At 47.8% G+C, this 12,148-nt stretch overlaps 1 protein-coding gene across 2 annotated transcripts in view; it reads right to left on the reverse strand.

The window, feature by feature from the left end:
- The window catches only part of MDGA1 (MAM domain containing glycosylphosphatidylinositol anchor 1), a 143,713-nt gene that overhangs the window by 21,087 nt on the left and 110,478 nt on the right, over positions 1-12,148 (reverse strand). For both annotated transcript variants that reach the window (XM_048296991.1, XM_048296990.1), the window contains exons 13-14: positions 5,354-5,531; positions 4,272-4,295 (exon numbers count right to left, since the gene is read on the reverse strand). In XM_048296991.1, the coding sequence (XP_048152948.1) occupies positions 4,272-4,295; positions 5,354-5,531 (202 nt within the window). The remainder of the gene's footprint in view (positions 1-4,271; positions 4,296-5,353; positions 5,532-12,148) is intronic.

A 12,148-nucleotide genomic window follows, 5' to 3' on the forward strand; every position in this document is an offset into this window, starting at 1 on the left:
CTGGGCCCTAAGCACATCCTCTCCTCTCACTCAAATGCAGCTACTTCCAGAAGGCAACGCTTCTAGCAGAGCGCATAAAAGAGAGAAGGGTCCCATGCATCACAGATCAAGCGACGCTGTTGCTTAATCAACAACATGATCCATCTTATGTGCACCACTGGCTGTGCAGGATGCAGGAGTTTGTGACTTCAGCACATCGCCTCTGCTGAGCTTGGGAGCTCGAGGCACTTTGCAACAACTAATGAACAAGGCTTCTTAACTTCTCTGTAACACAGCAATGCCTCTCTGTGTATCTTCTGCATTACATGTGGGGAAACAGATGCACAAAGACAGAGAAACACATTTAAGGTCACAGCAGGCAGGGCCTGGAAACAGAACCCAAGTGCTCCGACTCCTGGTCCTTTGGTTTAAAACAAGCCACAGGAAAGCAAAGCTCTGTGGTTTCTCTGAGCTACAAGTGGAGGTGCCATGAATAACTAGGAAGTGTTCAGTGTGGTTTGGGACACTGCCAGCATGTCACCTCTGGATGGTTATCAACAAGGTTCACTAGGAGAAACCTTGCAGATCCAGCCAAAAAGAAGTCAGATCACCTGCTGTGCCTCAGAGGCCACAGAGGTGATCTGACTTTTGACCTGGATTGTGTGATGCAAACCTTGAAGACTTTGGCCATTTGCCAGGGATCCTGGCTCATCATCAAGGTGTAAATGAAGCTTCCTGTTTAAAATTTAAGTAGTGGATTTAAATATTGGACACAGAAGTTGTTCTCTGGATTGTGATAGATGAGATGGAGGTGGCAGGGGAGCTGCCTCCTCAAAGGCTGGAGTTAGTGCTGTCTTCACCAAACAGATTTCCTAGGCAGGCTTTGCAGTGGTGGCAGCTCAGAGTGAAGAGATGTTTGCTCACAGTTAGACACCTCCCTGCACTCCCAGGGGAGGGACCCTCTGTTGTGGCTATTAGCATTTCTTGCTGCTTTGCCTTCTTGAGAAACATAATGGAAGTTTTACTTTCTAGTCCTTTGGGGAAAGCCATGCCTGGTTCTGAAATTCTGGCTGCCAGATGAATGTAAAAAATAATAATCCTATTCTAGCTGCAGACTATGGGTGAATAGCAGATGGAGTGCACTTGCATAAAATTGCCTGGATCTTTTAGCTGTGGCCTGACAACTGACACTGGCTTGGTGCATAAAGGACCACTCTCTGAGCCCCAGCTCTGTTGCAGACCTGCTGTGTGACCCACAGGCTATCACTTTCTGGACATCAATTTCCCCATCTAGAAAATGAAGACAATGAAAACTGTATTGAGACCTCAAAGTATGTCATGATCTAAGAAAGAACATTCAACATTCTCTGCCATTGCAAGCTTCTGGGGATTTTATAACCAGTAATGGAAGGAAGCTTCACAATGCTCTAACTGGTTAAGTCATCCTATTTGCCATCAGGATACAAGGAACCATCACCTTTTTTAACCTTTGCATTACAAACATTCTTGAAGAATGGGCACACACTTGAGTAATCCAACTCTAAACACAGGCTGACATCTCATTCCCACATGTTCTTACCTGAACACACTTGGATTCCTCTGGACTCTGAGCATTATCAGAGACTAGACACACAAGCAATAGATGGTAAGCAACAAGCCAGGCTAATCTACATCAACCAACATCTGCCATGGATCACCACCCACTGTACTTGTCCATGGTCCCAAAATCACGGTTTTAGCACAACACAGCCAGACTGCAGTTATGTGAGAAATAGTGTTGCTGCTCTAGAAGGGCAAGACAGGTTGGTTAACAGAAAAATAAACCAGCTATGCCATATACTTTTTAATGACCCCATCACCAAGGTTGCAAGGTTACATCTGATAGAACAAGGGAAGCTAAAACACCCACTGCTGAGGAACTGGAGTGGCTTGTGGGGCAGCACTCCAGAGTTTAGTTTAGAAAGCAAAGGTTATATCCAAAAAAATTGCAGAGGAGGTAAGAAGGACAGAGCAGATTCCCCAGCACTGGAATTTGGTCATGACATTAAAATAATCAGTTATTCTAAGACAACTTTCAGGTAAAATCTTAGAATTAAGATAGTTCTTAGGCAGTTTTTTAAATACGAATTCTACTTTTTAGAACCAGATTAACTGATTTTTAAGAGTCAGTCTTATTGATGACCTCTAAATATTTGGAATTCCCAGTGTCTTTTGTTCACTTCCTCTGCTCTTCCTTTGCTTTTCCTTTATAACCCCAAACCTGGCTCTGTAACCATGCCACACGCATGCCTGCCCCAATGTTATTAACATCTTATTAGGCTGAGAGAGAAAATGCATGAAGAAGTAATTGTATTAAGTGACTCTCAGAGTTTGTAAATTAATCACCATTGTGCATGCCCTTGGATCAGGCTGCCAGAGGCATTAATCATCTAATCTTTGCCTTTCACTCGAGAGCTCTCAATGTTTGCTCCCAGCATTTGGCTAGGCAGCCTAGTGTTAACTTTCCCCTGGGGGTGGTGGTAGCAGGGGAAGTAGGAAAAGAAGAGGTAGCAGGAGGGATTTCCATGTTACTGGGATGAGAGTTGGGGAACTCAGCTGTGGTCCAAAGAAAGAGCCAAAAGCCTTTGGGTCATATTTCACTGGCAGCAGTGAAAGGACTGAAAGGAAAGGGAGTATCTGAAAGCAAGTGTGGTAGATCTGATTTTAGGCAGTCAGTCTCAAGGCATGAACTCATGGGCAAGACCCTCACAAGTGGCCCAGAGGTCCCAATATCCACCAGAGGCTGGGCAGCTTATATCAAGAGGAAACTCTAAGTGCTGGGTTTACTGCATGAAAAATTTGAGTGGCTGAGTTATCCTCCGCCATAGGCAAATTTCCTGCAGTTGTTCTGGACTCAATCAAGCTGCCAAAGCAACACCAGGCAGGCAATCTGAAGGCTCAGTTTACAAAGACCCCAAGAGATTGACACAATTAGGACTGAAGTTGCTCTGGGTTTACCAGTGATTTATGCAGTGTAAAAGCAAGTGGCAAAAGGCCAGATTTTGTCACTTCCACCTGTGGGCTGGGACGCTTGCCTCCTCCAGCAAGTACTAAGAGACACATTCTGGAGTGGGTCCCTGGCAATATGCTCCGTGTTTCCCAGTGAGTCTTCTGTGGAGAATATTTAAAGAAGATCAGGAAGTGAGGAAAAGCAAGCAAATGATATCAGGAATTAGAGCCACAAAATCCCTCTGACTCTGTAAGAAGCTCCTACTCTCAGGCAGAGTATGGTTCATCAAAGCATCCTCAGAGTGTGAACGTGCAAGAATTAACACCTTGTGGCTGCCTTAGGAAGACAGCTCCCTATCCTGATTCTTGGCTGCCATCACCTAATCCTGGCTTCTTCTCCCCCCTGCTACCCTGCAGTGCAGCAGTAGCACTCAGCTCCACACACAGTAACACATAAAAACACTGCATACTGACTCAGCAGCTGGAAACAGGGAGACACAGCCCCATGCTCTTCATGGAGCACTAGCAAGTAGTCTGCCCATACCTGCCCAAGAGCTTTGCCTGGACTTACATCCTGCAATCAAAGCTAAGAGACCTTGTTGCATTCCCTGAAGATCATTCCCCCACTACTTACAGCAAGCTGGAATTCCTCTTTTATGCTCGATGGGCACTATCATGTTGGTGTTAAAGACCATCATTCTTAGACATTGTGTATTCTGCTCTCAAAATCAATGGGAACTCTGGATGTTCAATACAGATGGGCCTGCATCTTGCCAGGAATGACCAAAAGGTAAATAATCAAGCTAACAGTGATGACGCTGGAGGGGAAGAAGAAAGGGACTGTGCTCAAGGAGTTTGCAAGAAGTGCCAGATCTGAGCTGGAGACTGCTCCATACAAGCCCGCAGATGTACCAAGTGATATATTTCATAGTCAGAAGAGGATGGGGAATATTCCTAAACACAGATATTTTGGGGAACATTTAATAACCTGCCTACTGGAAGTAGATTGCTCATGCTGGGGTGGGGAGGTAGGTGTTCAAGATCACAGTCTACCCAGTCACAGAGATATCAGGTGTGAGTGAGAGGCATATCCCTGGTGTAAATCTCCTGGCAATAACTCGAGGTACAACAAATGGCAATGTTTACTGGAAGCTTTAGTGTATGCAATTTCATCTTCTTTTGGGGAAAAAGATTTGACAAAGTCAGCTGTGTATTCCAGCCGCTTGTCTTGCCTGATCTGTTGGACCACTCGACTAACATGCATTGCGCATTCAAAGTATTAACACAAAGGTCTTGCTGCTTACCTGTTGGATTGGGATAGTTGATTGCTGGAAAAAGAAATAGAAAAACAAGTCAGAATAGCTAGTACTCCTCCAAGTCACAAATCATAATCAAAGTGTGAAAATAAAACAAACACATCAAGAAAGGTCACAAATGCATGAGTCTCCTGGCAGCATCCCTGTAAAAAAGCAGTGCTTGGTGCCTGTGTTGGTGTGGAAAAAGATGCTGACACTCTGATCCAAGCAGCAACAGACCTTAAGAAAATCCCACCTAATGGGTGATCCTGGGATTGCATAGGGAAACCCTTCTGGCAACACAAGTAGTTTCCCGCTGGAGCACCCAGTGGGATAGCACCCACTTAGAAACCAAAGCTTGGTATCTAAGAGGGGCATCAAAGCAGTTTGATGCACTGTGGAAGTTTGAGATGACAGGTATGCTGGGGACACCAGACACGTTGTCAGTCCATGGGACAAGAAGGTTGTGTGAAATCAAGCAAACATAGAAGGAGAAGGATCTGTACTTTCTGCTGAAATAGAGAGTAAAGAAATCACAGAGTTGTGGGAATAGAGCTGTGAGCTGTTGGAATGATGGGGAGAGAAGTATGGTCAATGTATATCAATGGGATAATCCAGGATTCAAGGTATTGGACAGAGCTACAGCCTTAGGGGTAACTAGTTAGGAAAGGAATCATGCATTCAGCTCTGGAAATAACTGAAGTCTCCCGAAATCCTCTTACTTTTATGGGTGTGTGGCTAATACACAGCATCCAGTGGCTATCTTGTGTAATACGCCTCTGTACCATGGGGAGTACAGCATGGCCTGACTGGGGTTTTGGGGATCTCCTGTCCACAGAGTGCAGAGTGCAAGTCAGAGCTGCTGAGTGAGGGATGAGTGGACACTGACCTTCAGAGGTCTCTATTTAGTGCTCTGCATTAATGGCAACATCCAAAACACAGTCAGATGTGATAGCACTGTGCCATCAGAACTCCTCAGAGCACAGAGACCCACCCAAGGGTCACAGAAGACCACACCTCTGCCTGCCCACATCCCCAGGCCTGAGGCTGGGACCTGCTCTCGTAGGCAGGACCGAGGAGGAGACACCTACGTTCCATGTACCGGATGATGCGGGCAGCCATGTCTCCAGCCCCAAAGCTGGTGATGGGCGTCAGGCGAACTTCATAGCTCTGAGGCACTTTCAGGTTGGGCAAGATGTGCTCCAGCAACAGGCCTTTCTCCATTTTCTTCACAGGAATGAAGGTTTGGATGGTGTTTCTCTGAGAGAGCTGCACAGAAAAAGAACCCACAATGTTATAAAAATCCTGAAAATGGAAACCTGAGCAATCCTGTCCATCATCTAACACCCTATTCCTCCTCTTCCTATACAGACATATACCTCGTTGCTCCATGAGACCTTCATGCAGTATTGATTTGAAAATGGCCATCCCTGGTACAGAGCAGTGATCAGCAGCCTGAGCGCTCCCTGAAGGGAAGCCTTGGTGTCCTCCTGACTGTAGGGACAACTTGAACTACAGGTCCTGAAGCAACTTTGTGTCAGAATCAATGGCTTCAGAAGGGAGAAAATGAACCCAGTTCACCCCTGTTAGTGCACCCAGGTCCTGTGCAAACATAGCACGGCATTTCACCAAGATACCCTTCAGTTCACAATCACTGCTGCAGAATTCATTCATTTGCTGCCTGGGCCATGTGGCATTTCATTTTGTGTCTCACTGGGACCAGTCTGCTACCATACTTCCTCAGCGACCTTCCATAGGGTCCATCCTTGAACCCTAGCCCACACTGCCCTGCAGACCAGAGCAAGGGGTCTAGTTCAAGTCGATGGTTCTCTGGAGTCCCTCATAGGCTCCCTCTTCCTCTGATGCCCATTGGAAGGGGCTGAACTATGCTAGCTGAACCACAGCAGCTAAACATTGTTCAGTTTGCTAAGGCAGCAGAGCAGTTTCAAGAAAACAATGGGGAAAATATCGTTATCAAAATCACCACCACTAAAAATGATGAATTACATGTCAGTGAAACTTCCCTGCCATGGTCATGCTTGCTTGGCCGGGAAAGGACAAGAACGAGGATTGCATTGTGAAGATAAAATTTCCTGCCTGTTGCTGTGCAGTGCCTGGACCCTTGTGGCAAGATATATTACTGGGGATGCTGGTCCTGGTAAAAAGACCTTTGTCAGGACTTTCCATAGTCCAGCGTCCACTAAGCTTTCCCCTGCCTCTGATATATCCTCTAGGCTGAAGTTTTCATCACAAAGGCAATTCTCCTGACAGGCAGTCTCAGTGTTTGCCATTAACTCTGAAGTTACAGGATTACTGGAACGGGAGGAAGGTTTACAGCAAATCTGTCAGTGTAGAGTGTGTGGGGCAAGAAGATGGAGTGAGGGCACAGCAGAAGTGGAGGTCATTATCAAAGCAGGGCAGGGGGCAATGCCGATGTGGCCCTTAGTAAAAAGGAGTACATGCAATCCCTCCTCTGCTTGTCCCAAGCTCTCTCATATGTAACTCTAAGTTCAAACTCAGAAGCAATGGCTGCTGCTGTAGAGCTTTCCAACACGGCCAGGACACATTGACCCACCTCCTTGATCTGCCCACAGTTTGGACGGTGCTCCCAAGGGAAGAGGCAGGGACTGGTCCCTGGGAACCCGTGGCTGCGTGTGGTTCTCACAGTGAAAAACACTTTTGCGCCTGCCTTACAGATTGTACCTCTGTGAGACCTTTGTGCCTGAACAGATCAGGGTGTAAGTTGCTTGAGGAACTACTTGCTGCAGTCTCCTCCCCTCCTCCCCTGGATACCAGGGAGCAGAGAGCTGGGAGCTGTTCTGGTGCCTTCCCCCAGCTTGGTGCTGCCCTACAAGGTATCTGGGAGCAGTCCTAGTGGGCAGGACCAGGGCAGTGCCTCTGGGAACCAGAGGCACCAGGATGCTGCTGGGATCTGTTCATATCAAAAATGCCCTATCTGCACACATGCAAGCTGAGTTCTGACCCAGCTGGCATTCCTACTGCTCAGCCCTCCCATCTGCAAGCCCTCCACACTGCTGCTCAGGCCAAGCAGTGGCAGAGCTGGCTCCCAGGGGCAGGCACTTAACCTGGGATCATTAGCACCAGACCCCCAATTATCTGGGAGAAGAGGAGCAGTCAGAAGCCAGAAGCAGGAGGCTGGAGTGGTACAGCTTCTGGCATGGGACCTTTTGGGGAGTGGAGTGTGACTGGGAGGGCTGGCAGCAGCTCCTCCTCACAGGCTGCCGTTTGCTGGGGTGTTGGGAAGGCAGCTAGCAAATAGGAGGAGGTCAGGAGCCATTTCCCTCGTCTAGACATAACCTTTAGATGAGAAACAAAATGGAGAGTCAAAGAGAAACCTGAGGGTGAGATTCAGACAGTGCAAATTCCACCTCAGCTGGGAGTTAGGTGGAATTTGGGTACCTAAAGCCTCCGGGAGCAAGGTCAAATCATGTACTCTCCCACATCATCTAATCCAGGACAAAGTGAGAAATCAGGCTCCAGTCTGGACTGCAAAGCTCTGCATCCCCCAGTTGAGTCTATCCGTGGGGACTTGTGTAACCAAATAAATAACTGGCAGCCAACCAGGTTTGGCTGCAAAACAGAAATAATTAAAGGCACATATGCTTCCCATGCGTTGCAACCTCCCTGCTGTCCAGAAGAGACCTGGATCACTAGGTAATGGGAAAGGCACAGTCAAGGCTCAGCATGTATCTCCTCTTGGTGCAGAGAGGTAAAGTTTTATGAGGGTCTTTTCCCTCCACCAAATACTCTGTAGCTAAATCTTCTCTCAGCCTATGTTCTCTCTATTCAATATGCAACTTGGACAGACACAAGAGACTGGCTGCCAGCAAGACTGCCCTCTGCACATCTTTACTACAGTTTCTACAGTCCTGGCATCACGAAAGAACTGGCCCTGGATGTCTTTGGAAAGACTGACTCTTCTCTGTGAAAAGCAGTATGGGCCTTGAGCTAGCTGCAGCTGTCAGTAGAAATAGCCAGGTGCGCTGCCAGCACGGTTTAAAGGGCATGAAATTAGTGCAAGGGAGAAAAGGGGGCAGCTCCAGCCAGCTGCTTGCTGGCATGTAGTCACTAGCACGGGTCCAGCAAACAGAGACATAAAGGCCAAGGTCTGCCTCTGCATCCCCCTCCTTAAACATCCTTTGCATCCCCGATTGCCAGCTGCAGGCCTGTGTAGAGCTGCATGCATCAGTCCAGTAGGAACCCATTTTTCAATCCACTTCAATTGCCATCTGTCTCCCTTTCTCCTGCTCTGTGTGCTCTCTTGTCTCATGCTATCCTGGTATCTCCTTCCTTCCACCCCCTTCTCGGCGCCTCTCCTCCGGATCATGTTGACCCAGTGCTCCAGTTTAATATTGCTGCAGTGCAGTTAATAAAGCATAGGCTGGTGCAGAGGACAGGGAAACACTGGCCACCTTATTAGAGATGCTGAAGCCTCAGTGGAGGAGCTCATGCAACAAGATCATTTATCACCAGGCTCAGGAAGCTGCCAGTGGGGCCAGAACAAGAGCACTGCGCAAAGCACAGCCTCGCCTTTGCCTTTACCTCCTTCCATTCCCAATAATCTGAGGAAGGGGATGGGGAAGGAAAAATATCCAAACAAATCCACAGTTTCTACCAGCTGGCTGTGAATATCACACAGGCTGCAGAGGTGAGAATGTTCTTGTAGAGTGAGTCCACTAAAAACACCTTACAAAGGGCAAAGTCAGCCCCATGTGGCTTGTGTGTATTCATGTGCAGTGTATGCAACCTGTCCCTTTCCCCTGCCACTGTAAGCAGTATTAGTGATCAGGGAGAGCTCACTCACACGCACTCAGCCACCAAATCTCTGGGAGCTGCAAACTGGGGCTGCCCTTTCTCATTCCTCACCGCCACCTACCCTGCTGGTGGGTACTGTCTGCCCTTTCCCTTGTTGTATCATTTGAGCCAGCTCATGGTGCTTGCAGAGTGCTTGTCCCTCTGCAGCCAGCCGAGCTGGCCCGTGCACCGGGAACACACACCAAGAGTCTCAGAGACAAAACCAGGATGCCACACTACCCCTGCCCCTGCTTCCATTCCCAGCTGGGGCACTGTCACATCAGAGGGCCCAAGGTACAACACTGCCACACCTACATTTTCTGTTTATAAAGGCTATTAAAGGAAAAAAAACAGGATAGTGTTTTCAGACTGAATGATGTTTATGCCAGATATGTACCACCTAGCAGCCATAATAAAGCTAAAAGATATTAATAAACACATCTGTCAAGAGTTACTGTTGTGGTTCTGCTCTACACCACCACAACAACCTACCTGTGCTGAGACTGGTGTGACTTGTGAAGCCATGCATGTGGTCTCACAACCAGCTGTATATTAATGCTAGTTTGATGGAGAAATTAGAAAGAAAACCTGTTCCATCACCAAGTCCCAAGGAATTGTTGCAAACACCAGCTAGAAAAATGTACATTAAAATCATGTACATTCCCCAACAAGCTGATCAGAGCAAAGGAACTGTTTTGCAGGCATCCAGCTTCCCAGCATTGCAATTCACTTGTGATGCTCTCTCTTAAATTGTCCCACTTCTTCAGCAACTTCTTAGCTCAGGGCACAAGCACTAGCTCTGCTTTCCAATATCTCCATTCAAATCCTTTCCACACATGCTCGCTCTCTCACCCTTTTTTCTCAAGCCTCATTCAAATTCCCCTGGCTGCTCCTTTCTGCAGCACAAAAGAGACAAGGGGTGGCTGCCTGCATTCCCACTCCATCCTCACTAACTGCAGATATGGGCTGCTGGGAAAGCTCCAGCTCCATCCGCTGCCTCTCCTGCCTCTCTGAAGGCACAGGAGGCAGTAGATAAAGGCAGGCGGGTGTGGCGTGGCAGCCTCGCACTCAGGCTCCATCCCTCTGGCAGGCTCTTCCTTGCTCCCTGAACAGCTCCGCAGAGGAGCACACCAGACAAATGCTGTCTGGGCACGTGTGCAGGAGGGGTCGCCTAAGCCCCCTCACTCTCCCCCTCCTCTTTCATCTGTGAGTGTCAGGACACTCTGGAGAGCAGACATCCACCAGACTAGGAGCTGTGGAGAGCCTGGTGGTGCAGGAAGCACAGGTATCTGAAAAAGATCTGAAATGAAGCATAGGGCAATAATCTGGACAAAATAATCTTCAGATGCCTGTGTAGTTCATGGGCTGCACTCTTCAAGCAACCAGCAATCAAGGTGGTCTTCAAAGCTCAGTGTCAAGCTGCCCAGTGTCTCAGCACACATAGACATCCCTGCTTAGCAAGGTCTAGGGACCAGCAGAAGGTGAGAATAGCAGTAGGGCACTTTCCTCCTGACAGGCAATACCACTCAGGGTGTGACAGAGCCTCCCATTTGTACCGTGTCAGCCTGTTTGCACAGTCTTGGCTTCATTACACAGCTCTGTCCTAGAGTGCTGTAGGCATCATCTCTTATCAGATTTCCCCAGTGGCTGCCACTGTGATGACCTCATCCCAGCAAAGTTCAGCTAAGATACAGCTGCTCCCTTCCTAAGTGAGTGTTGTTCCCAAAGACCAGAAACAATCACACCATTGCCCTCAGCATGATGGGACTGGCAGTGTCTGTGGCCATAAACAGGTGACAGCCAGGAAAAGTACTCCCAAGGTACTGCAAGGGGCTGAGCTTCTTTATGGTGCTGGTAGCAGCTCCTGGGATGAACATGGGGCTTGGCAGTGCCAAACCTCCTGCTACTCCAGCAGACATTCCCTGTCCTCAATTCCTGCCCCAACTGTGCCTTCAAAGCTACAGGATATGTGGCGGAGAGGCAACCTCAAAGAGTTTAGAAGCCATGGACTTCTTAAAGTAAAAAGAAAAAAAAGGAAATATGATTACAGAATTTATGTGTGCCAGAGTTTATAGTACCAGAGATTGAAAGCAAATTATCCAATTCTCCATCACTGGAGAATGAGTGCCCAGCAGATGAGTTTCAGAGGTAGAAGTAATTTTTTGGGAAAAGAGGAATGAATTGCTCAGAAACAGGGTCAAGAGGGATGTAGGGATAGGAAATTTTAGGGAACTCTCTTGATCATGAGGCTCCAATATATTCCACAATGCTGGGAAAATATGCCATAAATCTGGCCCTTCTTTTCCCCTTTTTCCCATTCATTCTCTGACACATAGCAGTGGATTGAGATTATGATCCTTGATGTCACCTTGGCACCACAGGGCAGAACAGAGGAAGACGTCTTCGACATTTCTTTTGAACACCATGAATTTGATGCTTGATTTCTGTATTCTGGCAGAGGGATAAAACCCCTCTGCCCCCAGAGTTCAGAGAAGGGCAGAGTATGGCTACAGTCTAGGACAGAGCAGGGGAGGTACACTCCTGGCTGACAGGGTCCAGTCCCCTGTCACCAGAGGGGCTGCCTCTGCTTATTAATTTTATGTATGTATCAAATCCCATCTTAAAAGTGGTTTGTTCCCTTTAGGCCTGCCCCTCTCCCTGGACATCTCTTCCAGAGCCTGACTGCCCTAATGTTCTCATTTCCAGACTGAATTTATTCACATGCAGATTGCACCCAGTTATCTTGTGCCAGAATTGTCCTCTGGCTTCAATGGCTCTTTTCCCTCACTGCTGTTTGACCCTCTGATGTTTTATAGACAGCAATCACATTATCACACTACTTCTCAGCTTTTGCTTTGCTGGGCTAAGCTGGCTGAGCACTCTGTGACTGCTCTTGTAATACATACTCTCACTTCCCATGATTGACTCTACAATCTTTTTCTGTATCATCCCACTTGCTGGAGTTTGGTGCCCCAGCCCTGCATACAGGATGCACTGGCAGTTCTCCACCTTGGCCCAGAAGTACCTCAAGTTCCATCTAGGAGTACACTTGCCCTTTCTCACACCTGCAT

This window comes from Corvus hawaiiensis, chromosome 3 (genome assembly GCF_020740725.1).
Source record: "Corvus hawaiiensis isolate bCorHaw1 chromosome 3, bCorHaw1.pri.cur, whole genome shotgun sequence".
NCBI classification, from domain to species: domain Eukaryota; kingdom Metazoa; phylum Chordata; class Aves; order Passeriformes; family Corvidae; genus Corvus; species Corvus hawaiiensis.